The sequence below is a fragment of the Colossoma macropomum genome, unplaced genomic scaffold (genome assembly GCF_904425465.1).
Source record: "Colossoma macropomum unplaced genomic scaffold, Colossoma_macropomum, whole genome shotgun sequence".
Taxonomy (NCBI): Eukaryota; Metazoa; Chordata; class Actinopteri; order Characiformes; family Serrasalmidae; genus Colossoma; species Colossoma macropomum.
In genome coordinates this window covers 8,686,837-8,703,414 of record NW_023494784.1, presented here as the reverse complement: position 1 = coordinate 8,703,414, position 16,578 = coordinate 8,686,837, and the positions used below count along the sequence as shown (strand labels likewise).

General features: G+C 37.7%; 1 protein-coding gene across 2 annotated transcripts in view; it reads left to right on the top strand.

Moving 5' to 3' along the window:
* itga4 (integrin alpha 4) overlaps positions 1–16,578 on the top strand; it is a 74,022-nt gene that overhangs the window by 45,556 nt on the left and 11,888 nt on the right. For both annotated transcript variants that reach the window (XM_036577294.1, XM_036577301.1), the window contains 6 exons: positions 3,251–3,405; positions 8,924–9,076; positions 11,624–11,700; positions 15,654–15,804; positions 16,059–16,157; positions 16,252–16,328. In XM_036577294.1, the coding sequence (XP_036433187.1) occupies positions 3,251–3,405; positions 8,924–9,076; positions 11,624–11,700; positions 15,654–15,804; positions 16,059–16,157; positions 16,252–16,328 (712 nt within the window). The remainder of the gene's footprint in view (positions 1–3,250; positions 3,406–8,923; positions 9,077–11,623; positions 11,701–15,653; positions 15,805–16,058; positions 16,158–16,251; positions 16,329–16,578) is intronic.

Sequence of the window (16,578 nt, the reverse complement as noted above, 5' to 3'; positions counted from 1 at the left end):
ATCATCTTAAATAAAAAGCTTTAATTAAAAACAGTTTGTTTAAAAGTCAGTAGGTTAAAGAGAAATACTGGATTGATATCGGGCGATTCTCACGGTTTCAGTATCGGTATCAGTATTGGAAAAGAAAAAGTGGTATCGTGCCGTCTCGAGTCTTTTTAAATGGTATATGTAAGAAAACCACTTTCAGGAATGTGATACTATTGGGAAAAACAATCAGGCATCTGGTTTTAGGAACTTTGGGCCTCGTTCACCAACTGTTCTGAAGTTTCTTCTTTAAAATCCACTTACGCAGTTTTCACGAAGATTCTGACATCCACCTGTGTTTTCTTATTAGGTATTTGTTCTTAGGTAATAACAGAATCTACACACTCGAGAGCACAAAGGTGTGAAAGGTGTAGACTTTTTCTTGGGACCTTTCTCAAGAACACATTTAAGAACAAACATCATGATATTGGTGAATGAGGCTCTTTGACATTGGAGAACTGACATAATCATATTTGACCACGGTCAAACGTCTCAGTCAGAAATGCACTGTTTAACCTCTGAATAGCCTGGATCTGCTGGCAGGTTCAGGCTTCAGTTCCATCTCTCCTGTAACTTGAGAAGAATTCAAGCAGTCTGCATTGTTTCCTATGTAATTACTGTTTAATAAGCCTTAAGATGTAATAAGCCTGAGAATTTAAGGGCTTAAACAAAACTACATTAGACGATGGAGAAAACGATTATTGGATTTTCTAAGCATCCGTATGAGCTAGAGGTTCTCAGTCCAGTCATTACAGTAGCCTAACTCGTCATTAGATGAGTCCAGTCATTAGAGGAGCCAGGTGGCTGTTCTACAGTCATCGGCCATCTGGTCCACGAGCGCCTTTGGACCTTTATTTAAGGAGAAATGATCAGTGCATCAGTACATCATACTTGTGTTTGCATCTCTGTCATTTCGCTCTTGTGGGAACTACAACCTTAATTTACAAGTTCTCACCAAGGCTGCAGCTGAATAACTGCTTGAGGAGTGAATATGAAGCTGTAGTGGAGGAACAAACCGAGAGAACTTCTGCTTTGTGCTCAGAGGCCAGACTCACACCTCTTTTTCTGGTAAAGAACTGAGATGGGTGTGGTGCTAAAACTTTAGCACAAAGAAGAGAAAGGGAAACTGTGAATGTGTGGATTTGCTTTGTTCTGATGTCTGGTAAGTTGGAGCAGACAAAGTAGTGCCCCATTTAAAACTACTATAAAAAACTATGAATGCAATTATTGTATTTAACTTTTCAGATAACGTGCTGCACTAAATGCAGTTAAACAGGACTAATTATGCTCTCTTTGTAATGCAAATATGGGTGCTGACAATATATTCAGAAAAACATATTTTCAGATATTATGGCATAATTTATCACAATAACAATAAGTACGATATATATACACACACAAATAAGATTTTCAATTTTTTTTTAAAAATCCCATTAAAAAGGACACGATGTGCATTTTTATATCTGCATATATATTTGGATTTATATCTCTGTGCATTTTCTGTCTTAATTTAGTGAGTGTTATCAAAACTGTTAACTGCCTATTTCAGTTATTAAACTGTGCTGGTCTGGTTGCACCATTTGACTTTCTGGTTGAGCCACCTGACTTTTCAGACTAATTTCAAATTAAACAGGCATCTACTTAGACACCTGTAGAAATGGGTGAACTTGAGTTTATACTTTGTTTCAAATAAAACATTATTATTATAATTAGACATTTTAGTGGTTCTCCCGAGATCACACCACCTTACGAGGTAAACTGAACTAATACTAAATTTGTGAAAGGGCTAATGACCTTGGTGTTGCACCATGAAGGTCACTTGCGGTCACAGTGCGCTACCCTGGCCCCTCTTTCGTAAAAGCATGTCAAAATAAAAGTCCTTTGTTTTTGGTTGTGCCTCCTGACATTTGAGGAAGTAAGAACTTGCGGACAAAAGTTTTCAGTGAGTTGAGAACTTTTAGAGTTGCCTTATTTCACAACATGGTTTTAATTTTATAAGTTTACAAACATTAAATCATGTCAAACTATTTTATTTAGGATTTCATATAACCAAATTGTTTCGATAGTTTACTTAATCAACACATACGATTGGACGATTGCACCACCTGTCATTTTTAGAGTTTTGGATATATAAACTAAAATCAATTTTATGTGGATCTATATGTCAGTAAAGATTGTTTCACATAAAAGAGAGATTGTTGAATAATTTGATATATGTCATGTATTTATGAAATTTAGGGGGAAATAATAGACACAAAAATACATGTCATATCAATGACCCTGATATGATACATTTATATATTTTCTTTTATGGACTGATATTAGTATATTGAACACTAACATACTGACGTCCCAACATTTGGCACTTTTACACTTTTTCAATAATATAAAACCAATTTAGTAACAGATTAATGTATAAGTCTAATATGTAGTTGATTTTCTACAGCTTCATATGTTTCAAACACAATGTAGAAAGCTGTAAAAATAAATAAACACAGTTGTAGAAATATTGTCATAATATAAATATGTAAAAACTTTTTTTTTCGGTTCCAGAAAACATAAAATATTGAACAAAATTTAACATATTGAACATCTTAAAATACATTCCCATATCTATTTATTATAGTATTTGAATGTATACTATTAAAGATAATTAACAGCAATTGAGCGCTTATGACAAAAACAGTATATGTGAAATTTAAAAAAAACCTTTAAAGAATGGTATAGCACTGTTTGATGCCTTGTGTTTAAAATTAGGGAGTCACTAAAACTTAAATAAAGCATAGTTTGGCTCTTTAATATAAAAGGTTGTTTAAAATCACTAATAATCCAAAAAGGGTGGAATGATTAATATATGTTTTTTCATTGAAGGGGCTCAATTATTAACTCCTTAAATGGCCAAAGCCCATTGGCCGGCCCAAAGTTTTACTACACACTTCTATAACCTAAGAACAGCTCAGATAGTTTGCATTGTAGTCTGTGTAGTTACTAAGTAATAAGCCTTGGTATGTAATAAGCCTGAGATTATAAGCGGATAATATGACAGATTCCCAACTGAGTGATGAGGTAGGAGGTTCCACATTCTCCATCATTCGGGTACGTTACAGGGCCACCAAGTAAGGAAACATGGCTCATAGCCTTTTAAGTAACATGTAGGCTGTTATTTTTTACAGTGTTTATCCTCTTTACTTTTCCTCACTCTGGTCTTTCCATCTTTCCTACCCAGAGCTGAAGTATAACCTCACTTCTGACGTTCACCACAAGGAGACCTTCCCACCTCGCTTCTATTTCCATGGAAATGGGACGTCCAACGTTACGGCAGGTCGTGTGAAGGCCAAGCATGGAGAACTGACCTGCAGCAAGCATCAAGCCTTCATGAGGGTAAGAGAGCACCGCTTTAGAGGCAGTTCTGGGGTAAAAGGTGGGTAAACACAGTCACTTTGTTAGGAACCCCTCTAACTTGGTGGTGTACAGTTGGAGACTGTAGCCCACCTATTAATGCACAAGTTGCATTCAGTCATCCAGCCCTTCATCTGTGGGCAGTTTTTGACCATGGAGGCTCTCTCGGCTTCATATTTTGTATATTATTTATATGTAGTTGGGTTTAGTGATGCAAATGAATATGCAGGATATGTCAAAGATGTAGATAAGATGCTGTTAACAGATCTTTTTTAAGGCTTTTAATGTAAGAGTACTGTGGATCATGTGGTTATTGCACCATAGATTCATTTTTTCCCAAATGTTAACATCAGAACATTTCAGACGAGGCTGTGAACATGTTCGTGCAACTCTATTTTTAAAAAATCACATGCTACAAAAAGGGCTACATCGACTGGGTGTGCTCAGTGCAGTTTTAAGATCAGCATAATCTACTTCATGGGAAATTCCTCCCATCCGCTATACATGCAGTGCATGATGGACGTTGCCAAATGAGTTTCCAAGTGCTGAATCAGGGTTTCACTGATCAGTTTTTCTCCAGTGTGAGGGGCTGGCACTCTGAATGACCTGCGTTGCTTACTTTTCCTGTTTGACTAACATTTATAACATTTAGCAGACACTCTTATCTGAAGTGACTCATAAACGTGCTCTGATTTGACTGTTCCACAGTCATTCCTAACTCACAACCACGTACAATTCCTTACTCAAGTCCTGATTCATCTTTTGATCAAATTCTTTACTCAAGTCCTCATTTATCTTCTGATTCGATTACTTGCTGAAAAGCTGATTCATCTTCTGATTCAATTCCTGGCTCAAAAACCAGATTTGATGTATTACTCAAGTTCTGAATCATCTTCTGATTCGGTTTCTTCCTCAAGTCCTGATTTATCTTCTCATTCAGTTTCTTACTGAAGTCCTGATTCATCCTCTGATTCAATTCCTTACTCGACTCCTGATTTATTATCTAATTCAACTCCTAACTCACGACCACATACAATTCTTTACTCTTATCCTGATTCATCTTTTGATTCAATTCTTTACTCAAAACCAAATGTAATGTATTACTCAAGTCCTGAATCATTCTCTAATTCAATTTCTTACTCAAGTCCTGATTGATCTTCTGATTCAATTCCTTGTTTATGTCCAGATTCAATTTCTTACCCAGGTCTGATTCTGTTCCTCACTCATTCATCTAATGATTCATCGAATAATTCAACTCCTTACTCAAGTCCTGATTCATCTTCTGATTAAATTCCTTGCTCAAAAAACAGATTCATCTTCTTTTTGAATTATTCAGTGAACCTCTGAGTCAAATCCTAACTAAATTCCTGATTCACCTTCTGATTCAGTTTCTCCCCGTACTTGATTTGATTTTGAATCTGCACTTTTTTGCAGAATCTGTCTGTTTTAATGAGTTATGAGTGAGAAATAATTAATGTGAAATTGCTGCATGCTTTTGTTATTGCCGTTATCAGTGTGATGGATCAGGGAAACTCTAACTGTGCCTGATTTGAGTGTAAAATGAAAGGAAGCTGCTGTAGTGAAAGAGAATAATGAACGCGCTCTGTGAGAAGCTCGTCTCTGCGAGACAGAGAGATGATAGATTGTGTGTGTGAGTGTGTATCAGCATGTGTCTGTGTCTGTGTGTGTGTGTGTGTGTGTGTGTGTGTGTGTGTGTATGAGTGGTCCAGGTGTTCTCTGAAGCCCCTCTGGACTCCTCTCCTGTTTCAGTCTCTGTAATCAGGTGCGTCTGTTGCTGCTGTTTTACACAGTAATTAATGGAGGCCTGTGCGTGGCTGCTGCGGTGTTGGCGGCTGGTGGTGAAGGTGACGCGCATAAACAAGCGTGATTATCTGTCAGAGGGAGTCCGGGACAGCGAGTACGGCTGTACTGCGGTTTTAGAGCTTAATAAATGAGCATTAAGGATAATGACTGAAATATGCAGCTCATGAATTGGAGACCTTTAGTACAGCGGAGCTAAATCTCATTTCACCGATATCAACATTTCATTTATTGTATTGTATTGATAACTCTTATTTTAAATTTTCAGTTTTCACCAATATTGGCATTTCGTTTATTGTATTTTTAAATAATTTCTTATTCAATATTATCCCTAGTTTGAATGCAGTTGTATTGGTAACTCTTATTTGAAAAAAAGCTGGTCAAAAATCCATATTTCTTACGTTTATTAACATTTAATGTATTGCTTTATTATTTTTTCATGTAAAGCAGTGACATTAACTTTTTAGGGAAAAATCAAAACTTTACCACTATTGACATTTAATTTAGTGGGTTTTTTTCGTCATAATTTTTTATCAATATTACCCATAATTTTACTGCAACTGTATTTGTAGCTCTTGTTTAAAAGGAGCTGGACAAAAATGTAAAAAATTACCAGTATTGACATTTAATTAATTATTATTATGAGCAGTAGTAGTAGTACTAATATTGTCCATAATTTTAATGTATATATATATATATATATATATATATATATATATATATATATATATATATATATATATATATATATATATGTTGGTAATTCTTATTGGAAAAGAGGTGGGCAAAAATAACATTGTTCACCAATACTGACATTTAATTTATTGCATTTTTTTATATTAATATGTTGTATTTTATATTGTGTATAGTTTTACCATAATTGTGTTGACAAATCTTATTTAAAAAGAACTACAATTTTTTTTTTCACCAAAACTGACATTCATTCATTCATTTATTTGTTTGTTTGTTTGTTTGTTTGTTTGTTGATATTTTTCCATCCTTTTTTCATTTTTGTCCATAGTTTTACTCTATCTGCATTGGTAACTGAAAACATCTGAGATTTTCTCACGAGTGTTGACATTTAATTTACTGTATTTTTTAGTTTTATTTTTCTTTTAATCGATATTGTCCATAGAAAAGCTTAAAGTACATGTGGTTTATCTTACGCTCTCACTCTCTCTGTCAACAGCCAGTCAACACCTCAGTTAGCTCTGATGGTACATAGTCTGTCTAACTGCACTTAAAGTAACTGTACTAACTCAGCCCAGCTCTCACCTTCAGTGTAGTTTTATGAAGTAAACAATAGTGTAGTAATGTGATTTGAGATGGGTGGGGTTCCTCTTTAGACATCTTCTATCGCGTGCCCACTCGCACTCACTCTCTGAAGTGCGGAAGGTGGTGTATTTTCAGACAAAGCTGATGTAGATGGTGTGTTAAGATTAGGGCTTTTTGGGCAGTGTGGTTTAGTTTAGAGTAAAAACACTTGTTTTGTCATGAAGCGATGTCAGTCTGATGCTCGCTGTCCAGCTTGCTATGCTGTGAGTTACACGCTCCCTCCACACTGAGGCAGGGAGGGTGTGAAAAACACCCAGATCCAGCTGCTATTTACAGCATGCACACTGCTGTCTGCTCTGCTTCTGCTCTGACTGCATGGAGGGTGTGGCCTCGCTTCACGTCCTCGTATCCTCTCAACTCAATCAAAGAAAAGGCTTTTACTCCAAACTGTACCCAGTATGAATCTGCAGAGTGTGTAGTTTTACAGTCTGACAGTAATAATTGTGGAGCGATTTTAATCCAGTATGAATCTGCAGTGTGTGTAGTTTTACAGTCTGACAGTAATAATTGTGGAGTGATTTTAATCCAGTATGAATCTGCAGTGTGTGTAGTTTTACAGTCTGACAGTAATAATTGTGGAGTGATTTTAATCCAGTATGAATCTGCAGTGTGTGTAGGTTTTACAGTAATAATCGTGGAGTGATTTTAATCCAGTATGAATCTGCAGTGTGTGTAGTTTTACAGTCTGACAGTAATAATTGTGGAGCGATTTTAATCCTGTGTGCGACGACGTTACTGCAGCCTTAAGTGAGACGTGATGTATCATTTCTGCCTGGGTGTGGGTCGGTTCTGTATTCGTATGTGTGCCTGTTTTGCACATGTGCTCAGCGCTTTCATCAGCCTCTCTGAGTAAAGGGCACTGGGTCCCAGCTTTGCCTTTGGCTCTGGAGCTCCAGCTGAGTTCGGTGAGCGCCGCAGTGTGGTACAGCTGTTATGGCTGGAGTCCAGATGTTTCAGAGAGAGTATAGTGTTTGGGTCACACGTGCTGTCCACAGCCAAAGCCAGGCATTGAGGGGGGACACTAGGGAGAAAAAAGCATCGTCCAGCTGAGACGGCCATCAGAGAATCAGTCCACACTCGTCCCTCTCAGCCGCCTCCATCAGCATTCAGTACACACTCACTGGAGGGAAGGAAGGAATAAAGACAAGCTGAGGGAAATGAATAAAGAAAGAAGGAGAAATGGAAACCAGAAAGAACCAAATGAGCCCCATTTAAAAGTGTTATTGTTCAGTTATTTAGGAAAACGGTATAAAAAGATGAAAATGGAGACGTTTCACCTGTTAACTGTTAAAAACCTCAGCTATTGTTGTCAGTAACGAAAGCCTGCTGTAATCAAATATTAATTTTTTCAGATTATAAACTTTCAACACTTACCACATGCGTGTTTGTCAGTGGAAAAGAAGCTTTTTTATAATTTCAGTGAAACATTATTGTACAGTCTTGTCTTGGAGTTAGAAAAAAACATCATTTTATTATGTTTTTGACATATTTGGCCATTAAAAACGGAGTGCAGACTTGAACCTTTACATAAAATGCAAATATAATTCCCTTATTTAACTGAGCATGTAAACAATTAAGTAATGATGTAATGTACATTAAATATATTAACAAAACAGCAACAATAAGCCTGGAATTCTAACAAAAAACGCTTGCGAAGATCTTTTTTTTTAACAAAACAACTTAGTTTGATAAAAATCTAAATATGAAGATCAAATATTAAGAGACCCTTATTAGACCCACAACTGGGAAATTTCACCTCTGCATTTAACCCATCTGTGCAGTGAAACACCACATACACACTAGTGAACACACACACTAGGGAGCAGTGAGCACACTTGCCTGGAGTGGTGGGCAGCCCTATCCACAGCACCCGGGGCGCAGTTGGGGGTTAGGTGTCTTGCTCAAGGGCACTTCAGTCACGTACTGTCGGCTCAGGGGATCGAACCAGCGATCTTTTGGTCACAAGGCCGATTTCCTCCAGCTCATGACTGCTCCAGTCAATATAGCTTTGCTGTCAGGACACAAATATGTATCTCCATTTTTCTCATTTATTTATTTATGTATTTATTTATTTACATAATTTGTAAATGCCATTGTCCCATTACGCCGTGTGAAACCTTCCTGACAAATGGTGCAATAGAGATGGCCCAAAGTTTTTTGGCCTGAAAAGTGTTACGTTCACTTGCATTAAAAGTTAAGAGTGTTTTTATTACTGTTCCCATTTTGAAGATGCAACATTTATGATAAATAAGTAAATAAGGGCCGAGCAGAAAGAGAAAATGAGAAGTCTTTCGTGCTCCATTACACAATTATTAAAATGTGTTTTTTCTCTCTCGTGTTTCAGAAAGATGTTCGCGATATCTTCAGGCCGATCCATTTCGAGGCGCAGTACGAGCTGGGAGAGCACAGTGTGGTCCGGGGGGGCTCCAAGAGCTTCACCTCACTCAAACCCATCCTGCAGCAGAGAGAGGGACACACTAACCTCGTCAGCAACCAGGTACACCCACCGAACGCCTTCAGCTCACTCAGACTGCAGCCACGTCACAGGCCTGATCGCTTCACTTCGTCTTCCTGCTCGGATCTGATTTTAACGCCATGACGTTTCACATTCGTGTCTGTAAGTCACACGTGTGTGTGATTGGTGTGAACGAGGGGTGTAAAGCTGTGTTTGAAGGTGGAGATTCACCTGCATCGACTGTAGATTCTGAAAGTCCGTGATTGACTGATTATAATAATATGATATTATTATATTATAATAATAATATGAAGCCTGTGCTATTTTTTTGGCCAAAATTGAGACTTTTAAAAGTAAATTCAAATGTAAATACAAAATTCACATTGTATCAGTGTCGGTTATGCACATGATTTTTAAAAGGAAAAAAGAGGATAGGAAAGAGAAAGAATGTGTATATCATCAGTGCATCTATGTATATTAGTTAGTGCATCAATTAGTACTGTCTGATTGATTTTCTATTACATTGTAATCCCATTTAAATGTCATATATACCCTTATATTATATATACCAACTTAGTTGTAGATACTTGTATTTATAGTCCTTCTGTTCCAATCCATCTTTTTATAATAATAATAATAATAATAATAATAATAATAATACGATCATTTAAAATGGATGAAAATACATACATACATACATCGTCTAAACCGCTTATTCTTCTGGGTCGTGGTGGGGTGCTGGAGCCTATCCCAGCTGTTACTGGGTGGAAGGCAGGATACACCCTGGACAGGTCGCCAGTCCATCGCAGGGCAGACAGACAGACATATACATCATACACACACCTAGGGGCAGTTCAGCATGTCCAATCAGCCTGACTGCATGTCTTTGGACTGTGGGAGGAAACCGGAGAACCCGGAGGAAACCCACGCAGACACGGGGAGAACAGGCTAACTCCACACAGAAATGACCCCGGTCACCCGGCCAGGAATCGAACCCAGGCCGTTCTTGCTGTGAGGCGCCACCATGCCGCCCCGATGAAAATACAGTTAAATTAATATATTTATTGGCTTATATTCCACCACTGCGCAATTGTTTCTCACATTTCTGTATTCTGTATATTTTGCAAAAAATTCAGAATAATATCAAAACAATTTAAATGACTGAATCATGATAAAATTTGCTTTGTTTGTAAAAAAAAATCCACATAAATGTCCACATGTGGACATTTATTAAATCAATAATGTCTCGTGCTGGTCAGCAAATAGCTTAAACATAACAACATCAGTTTGGTGTGACGGCCCTTCAGTTCCAGTTCAGGGTAAAGGCAGTGCTGACCTGTTGCCCACACTGGATGATAACGATAGTGATATGCACATGTGCTGTGAAATGTGATGGAAAACAAACAAAAAAACTCTGAATTCTGAATACTGAACTCTAATACTGTCCTCATTACAGTCGCCTATCAGAAATTGATCTGATCCAGCACATATAAAAGTGGCTCAAATCTGAATCTGACTACACACAGCTGTTTCTATTATAAGGAGAAATACTGGATCTGCATTGCTTTAAATTCGTTTAATTATTCTCATGGGACCGAATGTGATCTCATAATGAGAATACATGTCTGAGGACAGTTTGTTTAGATTTTGCTGCTGACCCCTCTAAAGCCCACCGCCAAATGTCCTCTAGTCTATGCTCTTTTAACTCTGGAGTAAAATGAACACAAGCAGAACAAGCTAGAGGATCACAGAGCCAAGAATTATAGAAAACCAGTAAATAAAATCCTGTAATTACAAAAGTGTAGAAAAATGAAGGGATGTAAAGCATGAGGAAATAATTAGAACAGTACAGAAGACAAAATATGCCAAAACAGACATCGGAACAAGGAAAAGAAATGATTAAGTAAAATATAGAATAATCAGATATCAATATCATATCAAAAATATCAAATAAAAGAAATGAAAAAAAGATGAAAAAAATTAAGATGAAAAAAGATTAAAACAAAAGTAATAGTGATAAAATCGTAAAAAAGAGGAAAAAACAGACATCAGAACAAGGAAAAGAAATGATTAAGTACAATATAGAGTAATAAAATATGCCATATCAAAAAAGATCAAATAGAATGAATAAGAAAAAAATGAAGATGATAAGAAAATAATAAAACAAAGGTAATAGAGATGAAATAGTTGCTGCCAGAGGAGTTTTTCCTTTAAAAAATGGGCTCCACACATTTGGCTCAATCAGAGTCTTTTGGGGACTTTTCAGTCACACTAACTTACATGAATGTACTTAACTACAACTGCTTGTTGTCCATCAGACAAATGTTGACGAGCTCACAATCGCCCTTCCGCCTTCACGAGGCGTCGGATTGGTTTAGACACTCCACGCTCAGTTTGTTTCCCACCCTAATAAGTCTTCGTTCCCACCCACATTTAGCCCAAACTTTCTCACCGCTGCGCTGAGACGTTCTCGACGTCTGAGATCACGTCTAGCCCTGCGAGACCGGTTAAGTCTCCTCTCGGTATGAATGATGTGATGGGATGTTTTTCTTTAGACTGAACAATATTTGTTTTTCTTCGTCTTCGCAGACACAGTTTGCCAGATACTGCGCCTGGGAAAACTGCTCCACCAACCTTCAGATTTCCGCCCATCTGGTGCTGCCGCAGTGAGTGGATGTTTTTTTTCCTCGTTCTGGCTGAAAGTGTCTGTCACCAGATCCCCCTGTTACTCATTCTCACCTAAACATGCCCCTCGGAGTCTGATGATGCGTACTCCCCACCTGCAAAGTCCTAATCATGAAGGATTTGCGTGCTGTGTAGTCTGAAACGTGGAGGATGACAGACGGTTGTTTTGAATGTTTGGAAAAAGTTACTTTGGCCGCCAACTTTAGTTAGTTAGCTAGTCTGATCTGTTTTAGTATCTTATTTGCATTTTACCCCCATTATGTAAATGTACATAATTTATCCAGTTGTTTTGAACGTAAGCAATTATTAATGGCCTAAGAAATAACCTACATTTAGATAAATGAAGACCATGATCTAAAGTCGTCCTTTCCTCCACCAAATTATGCACTTATTTGGGCCGTAATAAGGTTATTTTCTTAGGTTATTTAAATAAATAAATAAATAAATAAATAAATTAAACAGCATTTGAGTTGCATTTGCGACATTTGTTGCATTCGTTTATATTATTTTTATTGTCATAATCTCGGGAAATCAAAATTGTTTCCCCCCAAAAATGTAAAAGCTTATACAACAATATAACTGATATTATTGATTATCTGTAGCTCCTTAAAATCAGTATCAGAATCAGTGACAGTATGTTCTTATTGACTGGGTCCTAGTTCATACCACATTTAGTTCTTTAGTATTTTAGTCCTTAATGCAGTAAACATTCTGAATCCATCAGGCTACACTTTGCATTTAATAAACAAACAAGAATTATTGTTCTTCACATTGAAAAATCTCTCTCTTTTAAGCCTTTTCTGACTATGAATACCCTCATAGTGGAGGATAGTGGGCCACTGTTGGCCCTGTGATGGCAAAGCTGGTGGTCCGCTGGTGTTTTGCTCAGTGTTTTCTGGGCAGTCCTGTGTTTAAGCAGAGTATTAGACCAAAATTCCACTTATCATCGCTCATTTTGCACTCAAGGTCCAATTTACTGATTTTTCCCTCCTTCATTTCTTTAGTTATACTTTGTAAATTAGTTTAGTAAATTAATTTAATCCAGCTCAGAGTCAGCAACAACATTTTCTATGGAATAATTTTATTTTAGGTCTAGTCATTGTTTGTAACATTTGTCTAAGTTTATTTTTCAAAATAAAAGTCGCTGTGCTTTTAAAATCTGTTTGAGGAGATCAAAAACTAGTTAGAGCCTGTATGCAGGACAATAATCTGGGTGGTCAGCAGTCAGCGGGGTGCCGATCCTATTAAGCCAGTAGACCGATATATGCTTGATGTCTGGGTATCGATATATAGATATATCAATTTTTGCCAAACAACCTCAATAGAAACTTTATACATTAAACATAATATCGGCTGCTTGTGTCTTCACATTCTCTGCAGATCTACAGTGTTAAAAATGACTTTAAATTATAATCATAAGCGATTTGTTTCATTTTTAGTACATACTTCACACGTCTTATTTGAATACACAATTAAATGAACATATACTTAGACGAGTGCTGATTTCCATATATTTGAATAGCCACGCCCCCTCTCTGAGCACCGCACATGGCCTCAGGGAATATCCAGGCTGGGATGCGCTGTTTTCCGTCGTTTCTTTAAACTCACGCAGTCAGCCAGGATTCTACATCAGTCCTTTTGATTCAGAGCATTTCTCAGGCCTGCTTAATTGAGTCGTGTGCATTAGCATTTTGGATCATGTTTCCACGCTCACGCAAACTAATTTATGGACTCCTTTCGCTCTCCTCGGTGATAATGCATGATTTGATTATTCATAAGGCAGCAGTGTGTGTATGTGTGGTGATGGGGGGAGTTGTCACCCACCCAGATGCGCACCTGGTGCCTAGTTTAGAGCAATATCAGGTCTGAACTGACTGCGGGCACAGCCTGCAGCGTCTCTCCCCGTCTCCCAAATCACACTCTGTAAACCTATGGCTCTCCTTCAAACCGTTAACAAAAACAATAGCATGCAAATGAATGGCCACCGAACGGGAGAGCAAGTTTGTGGGATATTTTTTTTTTAATCTTTTTAGCTCCTGATTACAGAGAGAGCTGCTGTAGGCCTGGGTCATTAATACAGTCCTCTTAATTGCATAACTGTGTGGAAACACAGTGGGGTTAAAATGGTTTGGGGGGTGTATTTCTTCTTTGATTTACCTTACACACATTTTTTTCTGGTCATTTTGAAACAGCAAAGTTTAAACTGGAGCAAAAACAATGATAGTGTGATTTGGTGCTTAAAGCTGTGCTCTGTAAATTTTGAGGACCCCTCTGGTGGAAATGTGTAATTTGCACGTTTTCAAAAAGAACTGGATGCAAGTAAATTACCTACTATTATTATCATCATATCTTAATTGGTATAATGTAGAAGCTAAACCAAGCATAAATTCTGACTTTCCTATAAAATTAGGTTACTTTTTTATATATAAACCACATACATTACAAAATGGGGAGCTTATTTTTGAGTAGAGAGAAGAGGAAGAAAAAAGGGAGGTTATGAAAAACGCAGACAGCCTGCAGAAAATCTGTCAACCTGAATTCTCAAAGAACAGGTTAACTTTTCCATGATAAAACTGCTATTAATTTTTTGGTAACTACAACAAAACTAATATCTTATGCAGGGCCATAACTAGGAGCAAAGTGCAGACATGTGACCTACATCTCAGAGTGAATAGCATGTGTGCCGCATACATGAACATCTCAAGAAGTCAAAGCCACTCTGGGACTAAGAGCAACGTAGCGTCTCGTACAGAGCAGTTCAGTCTAGGGCCGACCCACAGCTGTTCTGAGGTCAGCTGAGAACCTGTCACTGCTCACTTTGTAGTTTCATCGCTTTTCCCACTCTGAATCTCGTAATACCCTTCAGAAACTCCCGAGGACCTCAGTGTCCTAACGCTAGTTACGAACGCTAGCTAATGTACTGAAGCATTTGTGGATAGCAATGGTTGCTAAGCAGTGATTGGAGGGTTTAGAAAATAAGAGCAAATTTCGATTGACCATAGTTCAGTGACAGAAAACAAACTTCATCATCCCAGAAATGCAGCATAACAAATATTCTGTCCCAATTTGATTGGGTGGCCTGTGATACTGTGGCCGCGCTGCTGAATAGACTGTGTTATCGTCATCGCGCTGTTTCTACGTCTGAAAGTGAAAAAACCCCTTCTGAAACTCCCGAGGTCTGGACCTCGATGTCCTCATAGCCAGTTACGGCCATGCTTAAACTGTTATTACACACTCCTGTAACTTCAGAATGACTCAGTTTGCATTCAAGTCTGTGTAGTTAGTGAATGATATGCATTAGGATGTAATAAGCCTGGGATTTAAGGGGCTTAAATAAGTGTGAGGCACTGAAGCATGAGCCCGCGTGTGGACCCTTAGTCATACAACTTCACACTGTACAAATCTGATGGTTTTACTTTGAAACGTTTCCATATACAGCTCTGCTTTGATGGAGTCTTTTGGTTTGGTGTGAGATACAGTATCAGGGGCTTGTGTCCCCACAGTCTGAATCAGTCAAAAGATAATGCTTAATTTTATTTCACTTTTTAGGCCCGAACAAATATGGGTCGTTCAAGTACGCTGCATTATTAGCACAGTGCAAACAAACAGGAAAAAAAGCTTTAATAATAGAAATAAAAGAACTACACTCGCATTTTTCAAAGCCCAGATTGAGTAAACAAATACGAAAAATAAAACTCATTAAATTCAATTCAGTTAAAATTATTATATATCTGTATCTCTCTCTCTCTCTCTCTCTATATATATATATATATATATATATTTGTATATATATATGTGTGTGTGTGTGTATGTATAATATATATATATATATATATATATATATATATATATATATATATGTACATGCATATTATTATATCTATATATGATAACCAAAACTGTCTGTATTAACAACAGTGCTTTTTTGTTTCAGATCTTACAACAACATGTCGTATTTTGCTCTCGGAAACGGGAAGACCATCATGCTGAACGCTACGCTGGTCAACGCAGGAGACGACGCGTTTCTGCCTAAACTGCACGTCCGATTCCCCAGCAGCCTGCACTTCATCAGAGTGCTGGACGCTGTAAGTGTGCTGACGTTTTCCCAAAAAAAAATAATGTGTGTCATAAAGAAACTACATTTTCTTATGTTCTGTACACAATTTGATGGCCTTTACATCGTGTGAATCAGGATAAACTGTCCCAAAGAATTTTCGGACAGCTCCACATTAGCCTGAGGATACCGAGCGTCACTTCCAGAGTGGTCTAATTAAAACTAACAGGCTTTACTTTGTAGTTTATAACTGTGCAATATATTGCTGCTTTGATCTGACTTTAGGAGGAGAAACATGTAAGCTGTGAAATTGTTGAGGACAACAAAACAGCCATCGGTCTGGACTGCAGTGTGGGCAACTTGTACATCCCCTCCCTGTCCAAGGTAGCTGCCTGCTTCTCGACCTCCAGCCCTGAGTGCTTTCTAAGCTTTTATACCATCGTACTGTTTGGTACTGATCTGCTGTTTTTGTATCCAGCTTAACATCAGCTTCCTGATGGACGTGAATCAGAACAGCAGCGCAGGCGATATTGGCATTAGCATCAATGCTACAAGGTAAGTAATGCTTTTTTCTGTGCACGACCCACCCTTATATCTGCCCCTGCATCTTGGACCCTAAATGTTGTTCATTGTTTTGTCCATTTTTGTGATTTAGCTGTGCGGTTTGCTAATTGGTGGGGTGTCACTGGTTGGCTTCCATTACTTAGCCTTGTAGCTCCAGTGTAAAACTAAAGAAGCAAACGTCAGACACCAAACATGCTTAAATAGTATAAAATAAAATTAACGACATTTTTCAGACACCAGA